Source organism: Lottia gigantea, assembly GCF_000327385.1.
Source record: "Lottia gigantea unplaced genomic scaffold LOTGIsca_63, whole genome shotgun sequence".
Lineage (NCBI taxonomy): Eukaryota > Metazoa > Mollusca > Gastropoda > Lottiidae > Lottia > Lottia gigantea.
This window is the reverse complement of record NW_008710145.1, coordinates 421,181-442,285: the sequence shown is the minus strand read 5'-3', so window position 1 is coordinate 442,285 and position 21,105 is coordinate 421,181. Positions and strand designations below refer to the sequence as shown.

Here is a 21,105-nt window from a genome sequence, read left to right as displayed (position 1 = left end):
TCATTTTATTTTGAAATATATTCTTTATAATTTCTTATTTTTGTTAACTATATACATTCAATCGATGCACACAATGAATTCCTAGACTTAAAACTAAACTTTACATCTTCTTCATCCGTAAATAGTGCTCATATATATACAGAAAACGAAATACCGGTTTCTTCCGTTTCATGTTATTTGAATACAAGATTTGCTTCGACCGATTCAAGATTAACCTTTACCAATCAAGTAGAAGAAAAGATTTAGAAAGTAAAAAACAAGACAAGCGACAAATTACCATTTCAAAAGAAAATCTTTCAACGGGAAAATCTCGTTAATTCTTGTCTTGTCAATGTGACAAGTTAACCAGGCAAATGAAAGTCTAATATGTAAAATAAAGATCTCGCGAGGGTCTCGTAAGATAAGCAGCAAATTGTGTTCGGATCGTAATTTTCGGCTGATTTTCAAGTGAGTTGCTATCAGCTCCCATCCTTCATTACAATGACAGCTTCATTACAGAATTGTCAAGTGTAGAATTGCCAAGCAGACTTGCGGAAAATTGGAATTAAATTTCCCTGAAATATTGACGCTACAATATCTCTTTTATGGATAGGTTATGTGGAATGTTAACACAAGCTAGTTAGAATCTGATGACGACCTCTGATCACAATCAACGTCCACATCACTGCCGTCTAGCGGATTGTAAGCATCACGTGATGGAAAGATCAATGGTTTGTATAGTGTGGAATATAAACGAAGCAATTTAATTAAGTTTTACAGACATTTAATTTCTCAACTACGTTGTTTATTGAAGACGTAAATTGTGTATTATATTCTAACTACGTCAATAGGAGTCATAAAGTCTGAGAATTTATCATAAATTGAACACTTTTCAGAAATTATAACAGACTATCATTTCCAATATGAAATTGATAAATAGAAAATGAAGGAAATCCAACATTTTAAGGAATGATCATTTAAGGTAAAGGGTAAGAATGCTACCTGCTTTCTCGTTCTAATACTTAATTTCTGTTTGTTGTTCACGAATCACGGGCATACCTAATACTCCTAAACCACAGCAAATATGTCGATGAAAATGACTATTGTCATACGAAATGAATGTTGTTAAAGGCTAAAAGTATTTCTTAGTAGTGTAACGAAAAAATGCCAATGTTACAGTAAACGTGTGTAATAGGTAGGGACCCATGTGAATTTATGATTGGAATGTAAATAAGTAATTCTTTAACATTTTTGGATATTTTAATATAAATGCTTAAAATATATGTTATATTTTTGACCAGTTTTACATTGTGAATATGACAAAGATGATGATTAAATTGTCACTAGAAGAGTCATATTTGTCACCAGTGACCAGTGAAATGAGACAAGACCTGAACAAACTTCCAACTAACAGCCTATTAAACACACTATTGGAAACATCAACGAAACCGTAAAAGAACAATCATGTAGCACCAGAGCGTGTAATCGAATGACACTACTCTGGGCAGTGGTTGAGTTCAATTTATAAAAGATTGTAAACATGATGAAGACGGTTCTAGATATTAATTGCCATGTCGGTTTGTGTGATATTTTGATGTATTGTGAGTAACATGGTGTGAAAATGCTGCAAGTTGCTATTTAATTGTCTTGTCGAGGCTTGTTCCAATAAAGTCAATGGATATAAAATGTATAAATTGATTCTCGCGATTTGTAAATTATTCAAAACTGTGACAGAAACTTTTCATCGGTACAATTTTTCTTTTTACTAACGCTTAGTCTCCATGAAAGATTTCGTAAAAAAACAAATATTACCCGATCTCAAATATTGCCTCATTAGAACTTAGTGTTAAATTGTATGCTACAGATGAGTGTTTAATATACACAGAATTATTATAGGTAGGTTTCCAAATACATTTACACCCAAAGAGTTCTTGAGCCAGCTAATCTTGGGAGTTCTTTAGTGGCTCATTGCAACTAGCGTAGTAGTACCCTTATGGCTATTTACCAAGGCGTGGTAAATAAAAGTCACGAATGAATATTCCTTTTGACAAATATTACTTAAAATGTATTCATGAAATATGTCTTCTGTGGTTTGGTTACCAGTCTTGACAAGGTTTTCTGTCATGGTTATCTGTGAATTTAAAGACTGATTGATCAAAATCTTTGAATAGATCATCAGCCGAGTCTATGATTAAATTTTTTGGTTGTCAGGCACGATAACAATTGTCAACTTTGTTTAAACCAGAATATTTGGCAGAACGGTACCTGTTAGCAGTTTATTACATTCAACGCCAGTCTGGAGCACACATTCTGGTGAAGAATGGTTTTGATAAACAGTTAGTAAAGCAAGAATCAAAATGATGACAAACGATAAACCCTGAAATGAATTGAGAGTAACTACTCGCTTACCCCTTGTTGGACCTAGACCACTAATATTGCAGATTTACACATGTGAGTTGAGTGAGGAAACCTAATTGATATAAAACCAATTGTCATTAAAATAACTTTTTACGTCACTTAGGTTAGTAATCCTCTTTGAGGGTCGAGTTCCTTGTTTTAAATGTGCATGAACACTGTCAGGCTGAGTAAAAATCCAAGCAGACCGAGATGAAAATCGTATCTTGGTATTCCGCAAGTACATCAGAGGGTTTAACACATCTGACGACGGATTCTTCTAATTTGATGATGAACAAGCAAATTTGGCAGTTAAGCTGATTTCAATCGGGGGCATTTCTACTCGAGAAGTCGGAGATGCCTGACGCTAACTTGCTATCTACTAACGGCAGATAAGAAGGGCGTAACACGGCTGTTTCAGAACTCTCCTCTGCACATTCTTTCCACTGCATGCCTTAACACGGTGTTAACTAGCAGTGGCGGAGCCAGGTTTACATCCGAAGGGGGCGATATCCGAGATTGCCCAAATCTTTAACCTAGTTTTGCTGCGAGGACCCCTTCCCCCTTGGCCCCGCAACTGCTAGTTGGGACGAAGTTTTACAATAAAGATACATCCGTGACTCTCTTGTAACATACAGGGTTACGCCGCCGTTACCATTTTGTTTAACAGAACCATATGTAACTATCCAGAACTGATCGGATGGACGTGGCTATTATTGGTAGTGGGCGAACTCTTAAACCGAGAACGAAGATCATCGGTCCAAGGTCTTTTATCTGCTGACTGTAAGCGATAAATGCTCTAAGAACATTTTAAGATGGTTGAGTAGTAGACAAGGTAGAAATTCTATGAGGACTCGCGGAGACGATATACATCCCAATATAGTAGTATTTCTCGGACATATAATAGTTTTTGAAGCAGATAACACGTTCTTTAGGCTAGAAAGGTCCGTTGGAAGCGTCGAAGGAGCTCGTCGGGTGAGTTACCGCCAATGTAAAGGTCATCAGCGACATTGGTGACAGCGACTTCCTGTAGTAAATCTCCCAAAATACGACACATCAACTCCTCCAATGCTGTTTCAGATCCCAGCATACCTATAGCTGAACGAGTGTATAATCGTGGCAATATTGAGAGGGGAATCTGGTAGAAAGTGTTATTCAAAACTATAATGTATTCCCAGCAAGCAATGGTGCATAGAATCGAATCCACATTCGGCTTAAGAGATAGCCGGGGTTTGCTATAGCGTGCGACATCTGAAAAGGCGGTTACCGATCAGGTATTCAACAGTAAGTCCTAGCCCTTCAGGTTTTCTTAAAACACCCAGGGATTATAGTTTATCAAATTTCTCTTGTAATTCGCAAAGTTTGTTTTTAGAATACTGTGGAACGCGACCCTTCCTTTCTGGAGGCTCAACTGGGCCCATGTTCACTACCGTTCAGAATGACACTGGCTCGAAAAATGTGATAATTAGATCGCCCATGACAAATTTGTGTCAATTGTCTGAGGGACTATGACCTATTTTGCGTAGCTTTATATGACGTCAACATAACCTTGGTGGCGGTTCTTAGTATTTTCGCATCTGTAGTTGTGTACACTTTGTCCAATAAGGAATCGAGCGCTATTGATATTTCTGGTTTCAAAGTGGCTAATGTCTGTGATCGAAGGTCAGTGCCGTATTGAGGTAAATCTGGATGAATTAATAATAACCTGAAATCCGCAATGTAAACCAATTGCTTGCCAAATCTGTGTTAAGGATGTTGAATTTTTAACAATGGTATTTCTGGAAATAACCGTAATTAGCTATCTGTCGGAGCATAAGTTCCAAATGAGTGACTTTTGATCATCTGTTCTTCTTCTTGCATCAGGTACATGTTCTCCATCAGATACAAATCTCTTTAGGTGTAGTTGCCGTTTTCTTTTTCCATGTGACACCATCCACAAGATATGATGCGAAATTTTGATCTAATGATTAGATATATTGCAAATTTTGCTTCCAGGCTTCGAATGAAGTGATTGTCTCTTGTTTTGTTAGAGCCCGCTGTTTCTCGTGTATTTTTACTTACACTTGAGTTGCTTTTCAAAATGCAAATTGGTCCTTTTCTTTGATAAAATACTTCGAGGTATAGGTAAATCCCAACATAGGCCACCAGTCCGGAGTACAATACTATTCAAGCACAACTACTGGTGAAGAATGGTATTAATATACGGTTAGTTAAAACAAGAATCACAATGATGACAAACGATAAACAGGAAGTGAACTGGGAGTAACTGCTCCCTAACATCCTCTTGTTGGGCTTAGATCACTAATATTGCAGATGAACACATGTGTGTGCAGTGAGCTAACCTACTGGTGCAACTCTTAGCCATACACTTCTTTCAAACGTTTTTGGTTTTGTATACGGCTCTATGGTTCGTTCAAATCTGTCACGAACTGTAATAGTGTTTTCAAGCTTGAATTAGGACGCTTTTTAAAAAAAAACAAGGGAAATAACTTAAGTATTTTTTAATTTTTCAACACTTTTGATATGGTTCCAAATACATGTAGGCCAAATATAGGAACAGTTGTCGACAAAGCCATACGCATATAATCCGCCGCATTGAGTCTATTTCAAGCATTAGCTTTGATGACCATAGTGTCGAGGGTCGCTTGAGTTCCTCGTCTCGAAGAGCATCAGAAATCCTGAAACCCTATAATTCTCGTCCTACGATAGTTGGTCGTACCCTACACCCGAGGGGATGAAAACACTCAGACTAGGAACCAGGGTTTTATAGCTTGAAATCAACAAAAGCCAAAATTAGCCTATAGCCGAAAAAATGTATACTGAACAGATACAGAAACGTCGCATTTTTAGATTATTTTGATAAAGTAGTGCACGATCAAATTTGTTATTTTCCTTATAAATATGATTTTTAGACATTAAAAAGGCCATTTTATGACATTCAATGGATAATATCGGTTGCGTTCGATTTAAGAGTTGTGAACCTTGGGAACTGTCAGATGTCCCTGGGAGTTGTAAGTGATTCGGAGGAAAATCGAAATGCACGTGCAACACGTAACAGAGGTCTGTATAAAAACAAACTGACGCCTACTGAGAATTCAGTTGCTGTGAAGACAGCAAGCGCATGGAACGTCTAACCTCCCAACAATGTTAAAGTTCGGTTCCCTTCTATGTATATATATATTCCATTATTGGACGGCTAATACTTTTAGAAATCGAACGCAGATGGATTCCGAGCGGTCACTTAATAAAGATTATCAGGCCTCATAATTTCCATAAGGGAGGTAACTCTATGTGTGCTTTTTCACAGCCGAATATTACCAAAACAGCCAAATACCAACCGAAAATATTAAAATTTCAATGGTTATGTCTTCAAAATAGGGGGAAAAGACGAACAACGTGCCATTGCATTGCATAACTGTACTGTTACACTTCTAACAGCACAAATGACCGTCCACGTAGTATTTGTCCCCGAGTCACAACACCAAGACAAAATCGCTATATCCTGCGGCAACATCTACATGACAGATTCACAGACAGCTCGTCAGACCATTGGCCACCATAAACAACCCATCAGTGCTGATACCGTTCGAAATCGGCCTCCCAGAACCTGTGTTGTCGCCGTCCATACAAGGATCCGATGCTTACTCCCCATCATCGTTAGCAACGTCTTGTGTGAGCCACCCAACGACATCATTGGCGGCATCAGTAGTGGAGGATCCAAGTGTTCTCAGGTGGTGTATTTCCAGAGAAGATGGCAGAATATGAGTGTGGCGAAGAAGATGTGAACGTTTTACACAACAGTGCACCAGAGCCCTCCTCCAACAGCATTACATCAGAGTAACGCCATGGCCCTCACTTACCCCGGACTTAAACACAAAAGAACACTTACAAGTGTGATGATATCCAAAGACGAATAAACCAGATCCAACCGCTTCCAAGAAATGCAGCAGAACTCAGTGCAGCTTTCCTAAGAGTCTGGGCGCAGATTCCAATGGCGTCTGTAAATCTCACAATTATCTATTGTTTTTTTGAAATTTGAATAAACAATTCACTATTTTCTGTGCTTTGCGACGTTTCTGTATCTGTTCAGTATATAGTAACGAATTGTGGACAGTTGACAGTTGAAAATTTGTTTTCATAGACTAATATAGTGACGTTGGCCTATTTTATCAAGCTATATATTTGTAAGTGTACTTATGGCTATTTACCACGCTTACCTGGTTAGCCATTGCTGTATTTGTATACGAAGAAACTTTTCACTGACAATAGTTAGTATATAAAATCACCAGAATATTTACTGAATTGAGAGAGCCTTGGGCCACACTTGTAAGTTAGTTTGAAAGATGTCGGTATTAACATCTTAATAAACATATAACAACATAATGATTAGCTTAAATTAACAAAGTAATATGGAGACAACAATCTCTAAACAAAACCTTTCAGCCCGGAAGTGTCAAATCAGCCATTAGTGATTTAATAACTTTGTTATAAACTTGAAATTTGACAGGGGCTTGATTGACAGTTTGAAGATGATACTGGACTGGCCTGTTAACTTGTGTGTAATAATATTTATAAGTCTAAAAACCTTATCAGTGTTTATGTACTAAGTTAATAGAGATGATAATGAGCATGGCATTCCAATTCAATGATGAAGAACGTCATTTTGTGTTTGACCAATGAATATTTATCAGCATGTTGTAGTGATCAAAGGGTAAATGACTAGGTGTTGAATATTCAAAACATCTTTTTGGAAAACAATTTCGAAAATAATCAGGCGTCTGTAACAAAACACAACACACCATACATTACATACAAAGATATTTTAAGTGTGAGTATTGTGAGCTTTTCAGCAAAATGTTAACAAATATTGTAAATGTCCAATGAAAACATTATATTAGCCCGAGGGTAGTTTTTACAGGAACTGGTTCTTGAAAAAATCTAACGATATTTCTTATATTTAAGTGGTATTTTGTCTTCGGGCATCGTCGGGTTTTCTGAGGGTCATTTAAATATCAACGTTATATTACATATCGTATACAAGAAATACGAAGCATCATGAGAAATGTATCACAATTCCGTGTATATTTTATCAAAACATCTATAGAAAGTTACATGTAATATAAAAAAAATTCAAGTGAGAACTCTATGGTCAATAGCACATTAAATAATACACTTTTACAATTTAACTGTATCTACTGTATCTTATCATTTATTAAACCGGTTGAATTTTTCTTGGTTTTTATAAATTTCTATATTACATTGACCTACAAACACAATAACTAAAATATATTTTAAAACTTTTAGAAAAAGTTACTTCCCTTGAAATATTTTAATTAAGTATAACAAAGTGGTTTGAACATCGCGAACATCAAACGCCACCAAGCCATACTTTGATCTGGGTCATTTTCATTAATTTTGCAGTGTGAAACGCCGGTCCCCAGTTCTTCGTCTTCAGTGAAACAAAATACTTTCGGTTGAAGTGAATGGAGCTAAATATAGTTCATCATAATCCTAATTGTAATATTCACGCGCCTAGATGAAAATGTGGACGAATGTTGTCGTCACTCTTAGCCACTGTTTTGGTCTGATTTTCAAGAAATTTTAATGTGTACATCATGATGACAACTCGACCGAGTTTTAATTTGGTAAGATTTTGATGAACGCTTTTATAGTTATTGCCCTTCGCTTAGCCAAAATCCGTCAAGTTGTTTTGTGGTCTATCGAATAAAGTATGTAAATTGATGATAGGGTCTGCTATGGACAAGTTTTATACCATTTTGAAGCATTTGGCTGTACCGAAACTGGTAAAAAATTGCAGTAAAGTGTCGTTCCAATTAAAGTGATATTTTATTTTGTATGCATAATGTGTATATTAATGATCTCTTGGATGAGTTGCAGTGTTTGAGTAATCGCACTTGATTTTACTAAAAAAAAAAAAATAATTCATGTCTGATTGTTGCCATGGGCCAATGTTACCTTGCCTGACAAGATATTGGATACGGAATTAGCCGGTTCTACTGAACATTTAAACATAAAGGCAGAGAACTGTATTTTCTCTACTAAACCAACATCTACTGGATATATGGATGATGATATACCAACATTCTTTACAAGTCAGTATATTCTCCTAATAAATATCAAGTACTCGACAATTTTGATGAAGAGCACCCTTCGTATGCCTGTGATCTGCCAGCTCTCCCAATAAAAGACCTGCAGGTCATGGAAATATATTCTTCATTCTGAGTGAAGCATCCCTTCCTTGTAGGACAATGATAAGACCAAATTGATGTTTGAAATGTGAAACCAAGCAGATTGTGTTTAAGTCGGCTATTTGTCGGATTGTTGGTGTAAGAAGTGTGTACCTGAAGGCATAAGAACGTGTAAAACGCTACTTCAAAGCTATTATAAAGTGTCATGTTGTTGTAAGTTGGTGATATGAGGGTAAAACATTAAACAGATCTACAAGTGAGTAGAAGTTGATTGAGAGTGTTTAATGGTGAAGAGCGAAAGGTCGACATATGGATGAACACAATAGTTCGTGTAAATAATGGTATTAACATGTAAAAGACAACCAAATGAAGGCATATATTCTTATGGTGTATAATTCACCTAATTATTCTAGGGAATAAAAAGCAGAATATTCAAGATTCAATGTGAAGTTAAACATGAAATTAAATCTATCAGTATAGTCAAATTCGGCCAGTTTGGTTACAAATGTAATTTCGAAATAACTTTGGATAACTGGAGCCTGGAGAAACACACACCTTACACGTTTTACTGACGGTACAAAATTCACACTTTAATTCAACAATATTTAATTCAATTATAATCTACAGCACTGAACATTAGGATTTCTAATAAATATGTTTATTAATATTTACAATTTAACAAATAATAATACTGATTTGTACTTTTACCTTGGTCAAAACTGTTTTGTACACCACTATAAAATAATGTAACATCTTCATATTGATATCAAGGCATCTCACTGTATACATATGTACCATAATCAGGCAAAACCCACACCCCTGCACTAGCAGCAAGACTTCATTATTACTACCTCTAACATATCATTCCTTTAAGTTAATATGTAAATCTTATTGCCTTCCAGGATCATTTGTACTTGATTCAGAGGACACACTTTTCAAGCGTTCATGTAGCATATAAGGATGATATCGATAGAGTCCTGAATACATATGTCGAGCAGATCCTGAGGATGCAGTTTCCGGGCTACTGGGTGATGGTAACTCTCGGTGGATTCCATGTGGTAGGGGTAATGGTTGGAAACCAAAAGCTGGGAAAGGTAACCCTGTGTTACTCAGTCCTAGTAACCCGCCGTAAAGAGTGTAAAAGTTTCTCGAGGCCATTGATGAGCCCACTGTGGATGACACTGGTCTCCAAACCGACCATGCTGGACTAGATACAACATCGTGCTTGTCAGGGTCCTCTGGAAATATACAATAAGATTTTTTTGTGATATATGAACGTAATGTATGTAAACAATATATAATCTGTAATGTCAAAAATATAAAGCTGGAAGTATTTCATGAAGGCAGGGGTGTCTATTTGCTGATCTTTCCTTTTCATTTAGGAGAAATAGAATAACGATTGCATTTAATCTGTATTTTCAAGACAATTGTGTTGTCTTAAATATAACCGATCAATTATTGTAGAATAAATCCCACCAGGTGATGCCATTTATTTAAATTATAAACATATTTTTAGGAGTATGCGTTTAAAATAATTCATTTGCATTGGTGAATAATAATAATTTATTGTGCGAAATATATAATTTCATAAACCACTCAATCGTAAAATATTCGGTCAAAAATTAGGGGAAATGTTAGCCGGAAAAGTTGACCTTCTAATCCATTAAAAAATATTCGCTAATCTGTTTGGGTGTAATCGTAGAATATTGAATGTGATATATTTGTTTACAAGAAGTTGTATTACCAATGTTCACGCAATAATATCATGCAATACGGTCAATCTAACAAAAACATATTTCTAAATAGCTGACAGTTCAAAAAAGTGATATAGAGCTAGGTATAGTTGAATCGTAATTGGGATTGGAAGTCAAGACCACCAAGATAGAAAATATAGTATCAAGATCAAGATAATGTTGCACACAATGTTCAGTATTAATATTGATAAAAAAAATTGATAGCCAAATATAAATTATTTAGCATGTCATCAGTTTTGTCAACTGCCGCGTGGGGCTGTCAGGAAGACAACTTCTTTCTCTACCGAAAAATTCTGATATACTGACATAATCAATATGAAGGATTGTAGAAAGCCGGAACAAGCTTGGTACTACCAATTTTTTTTTTTTTGTGATTACAAGTAAATATTCATAGAGTAAGACAACCTAAAGCGTTAAATCTTAATCTCGCGGGAATATCGCAAAAAAAAAAAGAAATTGTCGTCTTCTAATAATATACAATGCGTACAAACAATTATTTTTGACAGTTAGACGAATATTAATCTTTAATAGTTATGAAGATTATATTAGAGGAACTTTTCACTCGTCAAATCCTCGCTATATTAACATTATAAAATAGGAAATATGGAAACGTTTGGCGCCAAAAACTATCTTCTGGATTATATAAGTTGGGTGAATTGTCGTCTGATAGGGGTTATTAATGTCGTGATAACGTAACAGCTCAATGTTTTAGAAACTGATAAACATAGGTTATGTCCCTCCGTATTCCTTTTTTGACAATAATTCGAACTAAGGAGATTTCATGATGGCGTCTCTCGGGTCGTCATTGACATCTCACTAGAAAATTATTAAATAACAGATGTAGAATTAACAAATCAAAACAATACAATCATAGATATTGAGCGACTTTGATTGGGATAAAGAAGAAACAGACACTGTCTACAGCCTACCTTTAGTTAACAAATATTCTCTGTGTTTGAGCATAGCTTCTTCATATTCCACCCCTTCCACGTACGATTTCAATGGCGATTTAGCATAGCTGTGATTCTGAATAAGAGACTCCATTGTGTCTCTATACGGAAATGCAAAACTTGACGAAAATCCAGGACCACTGAAATATAATGAAAATCATTTATCTTTTTTGCACTTAAGATCATATTTCTCTTAAAAATAGATTAGTCAAATGAAAATAAGAATTATTCCATACCGTTTTGTTACCGATATGAAAATAAGTAAAACTAACCTATCAAAGTCTGTTAGTCTAGTAGAATCTCTAAAACCTTTAGCAAATGGATTACTGTCTATCTTTAATTTCGTGATCTGGAAAATCGTACAACAAAAAGATTTTCATAAAAAAAAAGGTTTCATTATTTAACTATAAGATTATAGCTTTAGTTGCTCATGATAAATTGAAGATTCCGTCTTTAATCACCAATGGTCTATTTAGCCCTAACTCTAGCCATGCATTCTTGCCATCAATGTAACAGATCCTATAACTATGCAAATTTGATAAAATTAACATATATCATATAGTTTCTACAACATTAAAAATGCTTACCAATTGATTCTGATACGCTGTCACTGCAATGAATACTGATTCTGGAAAAACAAACGTTCGGTACTCTTCAGCGTCTAAAGAGGTAAAAGATCCTTGACAAGGCGTACTCTCTTTTTTCTTAACAATATGAATACGAGGTTGGTATTTATGCATTGAATTCAATATGACCTGCAAAGGCAAATAGTAAAAAAAATTAAAATAGGACAAATAACTCTAAATTAAAGAGAAGTGTGAAATGTAATTGTCGCCAGAGGAGGTACACATGCTAACGCTGGTGACTGGGTTTCCCTGATTGATATTTAGTGCTTATACTTTCATTGAATATTTTCTTATTTCTTTAATATTTTAGTTATATAGGCCTACTTACATGTCCAGTTTTATCCATCATGTTATTGGTTAATTTCAGCTTTTCAAAGGAGACAGTTTGTTTTTGTAGTTGGTCACCAGTAAATGGTGAATCAGGATGGACATGGTATCTGTTAGGAAGCGGTGGGTCGGCTTTTCCAGCAACTAACCACGATGATCTATGGTAGGCGTAGCGATATCTTTTATTATCAACCGGGATTATATCCATTAATACCAAATATTTTTGATCTGGATCTAATCCTGAGAATGACACTCTTAAAGTTGGAAACATTCGCCTGAAAATATACCATCACAGACATATAATTAGGCCTCTCTGATACCACAGAAGCTATTTGAAGTATCAGATATTTTCTTGTCATTGAACAATTTGTATAACTATTATAAACTAGTAAAACATTTTTAGAAATACCAAACGGAAATTATTTAGTTACGAACAAACTTAATGTATTGGGCGCTTTTTCATAAAATTGGTTCAAATTTTTAGGTTTATTTTTTTTTATTCTCCTTTTTAGAAACTCCAATGAATATAGCAAAGTCATTTGAAAGATTGATTGTTGAATAGCGTTTTTTAAATTGAAGATAATTGAGAAAGTTATCAGAATTCAACTCAACGTTTTTTTGGAACCTCTGGAAATACAGAAAATGACTTTTCTTCGACATGTCAGTCAAATTGAAGCTGATAATTTTACAATAATTTGTGTGTCATCTTTCGTCAATATTTTCTTGTTAAAAGTTGTAACAAGTTAACGCCATAATGTCAAGAGATTGAGGTTCACATTGAGATGAAGATGTGATAAACAATGATTTGTTCTAAAGGTTAGATTTTAATTTGGTTCGAGTAAATTTATTATAAGATGAGAGAGATAGTGTAGATGATTGGTAGAGTGACTGATATTAATACAAACATATCACAATATTACTTCAATTTCTTACTGTAATACAGTAACTATATGTTAGATTGCTTCAGATAGAATTATAATTATATACAACTTATCACCAGTATTCTATTGGTTACTAACATCACTCAATCAATATCATATACAACAGTCAACATCCCTTGTGTCAAAATTTGATTTGATTTCCTATCTCAATCTTCAAGTTAAAACATCAATTTTCACTTCTCCTTTGATTTCCAGTCGGGTTATGACTGACGCTAGTTTGTGATCTACGAGAAATGTTCTATGATATATTTCCGACTGTAATAATGCCATTATCAGTGTATTGGAAATGATTCTGTTTGAGAAACGAGATGACTTGTTGCTTGAATGATTCAGAAATGGAATGGAACACACAATTAACTGAGTTTAAGTAGAAGTCAGAAAATAAACTATTATTCTGTCTGGACAATTCTGTCTATTGAATCTGGTTAAAAAGTGACTACCAGGCGTCAATAAGAACATTCGTTATGTTATACCGACAGTTTTATTACTGATCAATTCCGATAACTCCAATCATCTCCAATGCATTCTTCAACATCTCCTAAAATCATATCTCTACACACAAAATTGAAATAAACATAGCATAAAATTTTCATTTATATTTTTTGCTGAGAAAGACATTAGAAAATTCTATAAGGAAAAGAAATCATATGCAATAAAAACGTGTCAATGATTTGCTATTTTGAATATTGGACATCTTAGTGTGTTTTATGCTGTTCCAGAGTAATTGAAGAAAATTAGAAAACTCAGTCTCCCATATTTCTAGACATAAAATTATTTTCTTATGAAAATGAAGCCAAGATGAGAGAAATATTATCATTCCTCCATGATTAAATTAGATCATTTTCAATTTGATTTCTTTCTATCACGAGATACAGTTAAATATTATTATGAACAAAGACTTATATTATTAACTAACACGTACTTCTGACAAAAATAAACTATCATCGGGCTAGCTGATATGGGCATAGGAATAGGAATTCAGCAAAGTCATTGAAATATGTTATTTGGTAAAATATAACGGACGTTTTAATTAATGAAAGATATTCCAAGTGTTTATACTCATTAATTATTTGGTTATTAATGCCCTATGAGGTCATATATCTAAAACGAGGGCACGCTATTAATTTGAAGCATCCAGAATGCATCTTTTCAGATTTTAATATTTATCGATGCTCGTAAATAATGTTGATCCTTTTATCTATTTTTCACAATTGAAATATCAACTAATAGCAAGTGTCAAAGTCGTTTATTTTGACAATTTTCTCTTTTCTAACTAACATTATTATACCTACTTTCTCATTATATAGCTATGTGAAATTTTCGTGAGTAAACTTCTGACGATAATGAAAATATAAATGTATATAAGTGTAACTTGTACAAGCCTATAAACATCATGGATAATTATTGAAGTAAAATATACGCCATACTTTCTATTCTTCAATCGAGATTTACGAGAAAGGTGTAAAGGGGTTTAGAAAAGGTAATTTTTACCAGTATTCAAATAGATAATAAATGGGTATGGATCATATTACTAGGTGTAGATTTTAAACCATATTATTAGTCGCTTAGATGTCAATTTTCTACTATTTAACAACAACAGCGAGTAATTTTAGTGAAATAATCTTGAAACATGCAGGTGCGACTAATAACTCCTTAATTTCTACACTTTGACACGAAGATACTTCATTGTATTTCAAGTATATATCACAGCATGGTCTTATTCTTACCAACTGAGAGATTTGTGATATACCCGAAACAAATTGCAGTTTCACCGTCGATCTTGTACAAGTATTTGTGTTCCGTTCATGTGCATTAAAAGGACAAGGAAACAAATTTTTCAACAGAAATTTACAAAATCTATGAATTGTATTTTGCATATATTTTATGTATATATTGTATTAGTTTTTTTTAATGACTGTAGCCTCAGAAAAATTATTATTTGTAAAAACGACCATATTGGATTTTGATTTTTGAACAAATTTCAATTTTGATATTTATGTATTCTGCTCCATGCAAGAACACCACAGACAAATATCTATCACGTCATGAACAAACCTAAATATTTTTTTTTTCTCATTAAGACTTGACTTGTGAAACTTCATTTTATTTTCATTATACTTTTGTCTGTTTCGTCTCCATTTAATTTATCTTCAAACCACAATAGGGACAATTTACTGAAACTAAAATTTGATTTAAACGTTTCAACTTATAATAGTGTCAACATTTGCCCGTCAAAGAGAGATTATACATTGAATAGACCAGTCTTATTTTATACTTATTCTTAACCTAAAAGACCCAAACAGATAATATACCTTACAGTGAAGTTACAAACTGGTTTATTTTCAGATAAATTAATTAAATTGAGAAAGATCGGTTTTTAATCGCTGAACAAATAAATATCTGTCTGTCGTAGAGTTTTGTTTAATAATCAAAGTGTTGAATTACACAAAAGAAAATATTCAAGAGCTCGTGGTATATCATTGAAGAAAGATAAAAATTCTAATACATTCTATTTTGATTGAGATACTCTTCTTTATTTTGTCTAAAAGAAATGTTCTTTTTGTAGGACCTTTTTATTGTAAATAAACCCCATTTCAACTTCATTATTTTTGCACTTGTCTTAATATTCTCAACAAGGATTGGCTATTTTTCCAATCGTAAAGGATTTATTTTTCTAATAAAATATGTTTTAAGATGTGAAAGGACAGTTTCGATATTTATTAAGTATCAACTGATGGCCTCTTTTATATTTTAGAGTACCAATATAAAGATACTTCAAATGATCGGAAGAACATCTCGAGAATAACGTTTGATGTACGAGATTTGAGAGCGTGATTTTATTAATGGCAGACGTTGTTAAAATAGAAATAAAGTGATCCCCTCTTGTGCATCGCCACGTCTCCAGATGGTTGTGGTTGTACTTAGTTATCCGTGACCAAATTTGATGGAGACACTGAAGACAGACGAACATTAACAGACGATATGTCACCTGACTGTCCAGCACGCGCTCATTTGCATACATCAGAAGATAAATTACTGCGCAAGTTCACTTTCGGTCGTGTGATCGCATTTATTTCAAACCAATTGTTTATAGATGAACCATAGTTCGGACCTTTTGTCTTAAGAATTTAGTGAACATTAGGTGCTGTCCTGTGTAGAAGTGTCAATAGTATATAGGATCATTTCAAATTGACCCTCATTTCAGATAATGACGATACGGGTATCATGACAACTTCCAAGACGCCACTTTTACTAAATGTTAATGTTTATAAATTGTATTTCTATGCTAATTAGATGAATTGTAAATATAATTGGTCGTGTTTTTTCAATTATATCCTTCTTATCACTTATCAAAAATGTAAAATATAAATAATTGTTTTGATAAGTCATGTTATGCAGCATAGCAGTTTTCTGTAGACAAAATAGCTCATAAACCGTGTCTACAGAAACTGCAATAAGAAATCCATATGACGTTTGTAGCTGTCAAGAGTTGACTCAGATCATTAAAATTTAAGCATATTTGAGATTCTCAAAATTCAACACAAGATGGACTGGAATTTACTGATCTTTGTAAGTGCTGAGTGTTTTTATAGAGGATTAGAAAATTAATTATCCTAAAATATAGTGCATTTACTTTCACACTGAAGAAAGGAATTATTGCCACTGCGTTGATGAAATATATGACAGAATATTTAAAACACCTCTATATATGGTAATCACGCTTCTAGTTTAATAACCAGGAATTATTTTAGACAAGAGAGAAATAGAGAGAAGAAATACGAGCGTCTCCAGTAAGATGTATAATGTGTTTAACTATCAAATAATAACCTTCTTGAGAAACAATTAAGGAAGCGATGAACATCTCGGAGACAATAGAATTCTACGTTTGGCTGCATAACGGAAGACTCACATGATAATTTGGGCAAATTTACATATCATTGGGAGCTATTTGGCTGACGACTAATAGACTCAAATTATCATGGACTCGCAATTGTGAAATCAGCGCCGAATGAAACCACTACTTATCCCATCTTCTTGGCGAAATCTGCAGCCTCGTAGATGAGAAAATTATAGCCGTGGTAGTCAAAGCTTTCCATCATTGTGACCAAGTAATATGGGTCTTCAACCAAAAACTGTTCGCTGTTCAATCTCAGAGAGATTTAACTCAAAAGATTTGTTTATATTTCTCGTGTTAAAGACCCTTTAATCGCTTATTTTCCTTTCCATACATTCATCATTCTTAAAATTGGACGTTTATTGCCAACCCCGTTATTTAAACGTATTTTTCTTGAATACGAAATGGAAACAATATTTCGACAAGTCGGCAGTTGAATTTCACTGTAGCACATAATTACCCTATTTTCATCCATTCATTTGTCTGTTAGCCTACTATCTGTGATGTCAGAAAGCGCGTTAGGCCTATCACCTTACATGACTGCTTTCTTTCAAGGAAGTTTTGCGTTTCCTTACGACTTTTTACAATCAACCTCATGGTATGATACCTTATGCATTATTATATGGTTTCGACAATGATCCTGAAGAGCATTGTTTGTTTTCTAAACTGATTTACGACGGAAGCACCTACTGAGAGCTTATACAAACATAGGTTGCGATTGAATGGAGGGGTCATGTCATTCGATGTCACTCGTCTATTAAGGGTAAAATTAACAACTGGGCTAAATTGCCTGTCAAAAGTATCAAAGGACGAGAAGGGTGAGAAAATAGCCGTTTAAAGAAACCTATCAGCAGTGTTAACAAGATATTGAAAGTAAACAGTGTAAGAAATAAGATCAGACCTAAACAAAACAATTAGATTGTGGACAGAAAGGTGGACACCGGTAATTAACTGCCAATCTTCGACCATTTAGAAACAATTTAACTCAATATACAGATACAGTCACTTGTTCATTGTTATAGTTGAAAGGTACACACGTCTATTGCAAACAACATTCATATATTGTTGTATTTGATACATGTATTTGTAAAAACTACTAAAATACTGCAATATGCACACATGACACATAGTAATGAATTCCACAGTATTATATATAATTATGTAAAGAATTTATTTTTAAAAATCCACATTGTAGGTGCATGTTCCGCTGCAAATCTCATTATAAACCTAGTTTGAAATGTCTCTCATTATAACCAGACTATAGTCTCCATTATTATAAATATAGTTTGAAATGTCGCTCATTATAAACCTAGTCTCTATTAGTATAAACATAGTTTGAAATGTCTCTCATTATAAACCTTATGTATAGTTACATAGTTTGAAATCACTCTTATAATAAACTTATGTCTAAAGTCTTCATTATTATAAACCTAGTTCGATGTGTCTCTCATTATTAACCTAGTCTCTATAAGTATAAACCTAGTTTGAAATGTCTCTCATTATAAACCTTGTCTCTATTATTATAAACCTAGTTTGAAATATCTCTCATTATAAACCTTGTCTCTATTATTATAAACCTAGTTTGAAATGTCTCTCATTATAAACCTTGTCTCTATTATTATAAACCTAGTTTGAAATGTCTCTCATTATAAACCTTGTCTCTATTATTATAAACCTAGTTTGAAATATCTCTCATTATAAACCTTGTCTCTATTATTATAAACCTAGTTTGAAATGTCTCTCATTATAAACCTTGTCTCTATTATTATAAACCTAGTTTGAAATGTCTCTCATTATAAACCTTGTCTCTATTATTATAAACCTAGTTTGAAATATCTCTCATTATAAACCTTGTCTCTATTATTATAAACCTAGTTTGAAATGTCTCTCATTATAAACCTTGTCTCTATTATTATAAACCTAGTTTGAAATGTCTCTCATTATAAACCTTGTCTCTATTATTATAAACCTAGTTTGAAATGTCTCTCATTATAAAACTAGTCTACAGTCTACATCATTATGAGCATTACCCGAAAAAATCTCTCTCATTATAAACCTAGACTATACTCTCCATTATTATAAACATAGTTTGAAATGTCTCTCCTTATAAACCTAATCTCTATTATCATAAATGTAGTTTGAAATGTCTCTCATTATAAACCTAGTCTAGTTTACATCATTATGACCTCTCTAATTATAAACTTAGACTATAGGTTTAAATCAAGTTGATAATATCTTATGACCAACCTAGGTCATAATCTCTAGTCTATAAACCATTATTAAAAATAATCTTCTTCTAGCATTATAAACCTGATTTAAAATTTCATTACTCTAAACCCCGCCTGAATGTAATTTCCACTTTCTATAGTCATGACTTTAGTTCACAACTCCTATATTTGCCTGTTTGCATGCAATAAGTTGGTCCAAATGGTGCCAGAAGAAACATTTGACAAAATCGGGAACGAAGTGCAGTTAACTGACACAGACTTGGTTGTAACCCTTATTTCATAGATTTACATTGATGAGATGGATTAATTAAGAGATTTTGGTAACATACTGGTTTCAATTTGTACTGATCGCAAGCGCGATTACAATTTGGTGCCGTATGGGGCAGAAATAAAACTACTCTATACGGAGACAATTAAATTGAGACTATCTAGTTAAGTGAACAATAGCCGACAATATGACCGGAGGTGGTCAAGTGGTCAGTTTAATACAATTTGTTTTATCTCAAGAGGCTCGGTGGTCATTAGTATAAAGAACATTAAATACTGACCTCAAGGGTGGAACACTGAAGCGTGCCGGGTCACAATTGGTGTTAGAAAGTAGTTTTATCTTATTTACAAAGTTAATGTGCCTAATCAAATCTAGTGACTAAGATAAATAAATAAATAAGGTTAGTAAACAAGACAACAATGTAATACTTTAACAATGAAATAATTCCAGCGGTTTATCAACCCTATCAATTTACTTATTATATCATCAGATTGGATATTATAATATTATCATGAACTGTTGATTTCCATTAGCCTATGGTATTTGTTTTTGTTACATAAAATTAAAACGAATGTACAGGAACCGGTGGGGTGAAACCTAGCCGAATCTGTATATGACTGGCATTTTTTTTCCCAGCAAGAAGCAAGTCTCCTATGATTCCATTAACATTGTGTATGTTGTATTTTAGTATGTAAAATATCTATTATTTTTCTTATTATTTAGCAACTTTCTTTATGTATAAAAATAATATGTATTTAGTAATCGCACTTGTTGTATTGTGTAATTATAAATGTAAAAAATATAATCATTTATCTAAAGACATAATTTGTGTACAACTTAAAAAATCTAATTATTATTCACTCAAAAATTATTCAAATCTTTTATATCAAAATTAAATTATGAAAATCAACAAACTACTTTTGCTGACATCTCAGATAAAATATTTGACAAAAAGTTATAAAGAAACAAAACCTGGAAATAAGAATTCTCATTATCAAATATATCCAGTATCAATGCATAATGTTGTGCGATAAAAGTATGTATACCTCTACTATTTTATGGACAAAAATTCCATACTGTATAGTAACACATTTCTTTTTTTTCTCTTTTTAAATTTCATGAACTGATTTTGGTCTGCTTTCAAATTTATATTTGTTATTTTTTTTAGTTTGGAAAACATTTTGTCAAAATAATTCATAATTAGAATCTTACCTTCCCGTTTTAGTAATGATCATCTCTGTTCCTAAATCATGGAATTTATCCCATAAATCTTTAGTTTCCAGACGACAGTGGACATGTTCCATTTCTTCACATCCTGATGACGTCATAGAATGAATAGGTATTTTAGAAGATTTCGCTGTTAATTTGTCTTTAACTTTGACTACTTCCGGTTCTGTGACATGTTTTTCTACCAATTTTTCTATGAAATGTAAAAAAAAACTTTTTAAATTGAAATTTGTTTCTTGAGGATCAATTCATTTCATTCCTTTTTAGTAACACTATCCACATTTACCGAATGGTTTGCCATGTTTCT

General features: G+C 33.4%; 1 protein-coding gene across 1 annotated transcript; it reads right to left on the bottom strand.

Moving 5' to 3' along the window:
* Positions 1 to 10,178: 10,178 nt before the first annotated feature.
* Positions 10,179 to 20,875, bottom strand: LOTGIDRAFT_179359 (hypothetical protein; the record flags this gene model as incomplete). The annotated part of the gene is made up of 6 exons (XM_009064488.1): positions 10,179 to 10,237; positions 11,425 to 11,426; positions 11,559 to 11,635; positions 11,874 to 12,041; positions 12,241 to 12,514; positions 20,784 to 20,875. 6 exons carry the CDS (start codon positions 20,873 to 20,875, stop codon positions 10,179 to 10,181), a joined length of 672 nt encoding a protein of 223 aa, XP_009062736.1.
* Positions 20,876 to 21,105: the final 230 nt, after the last annotated feature.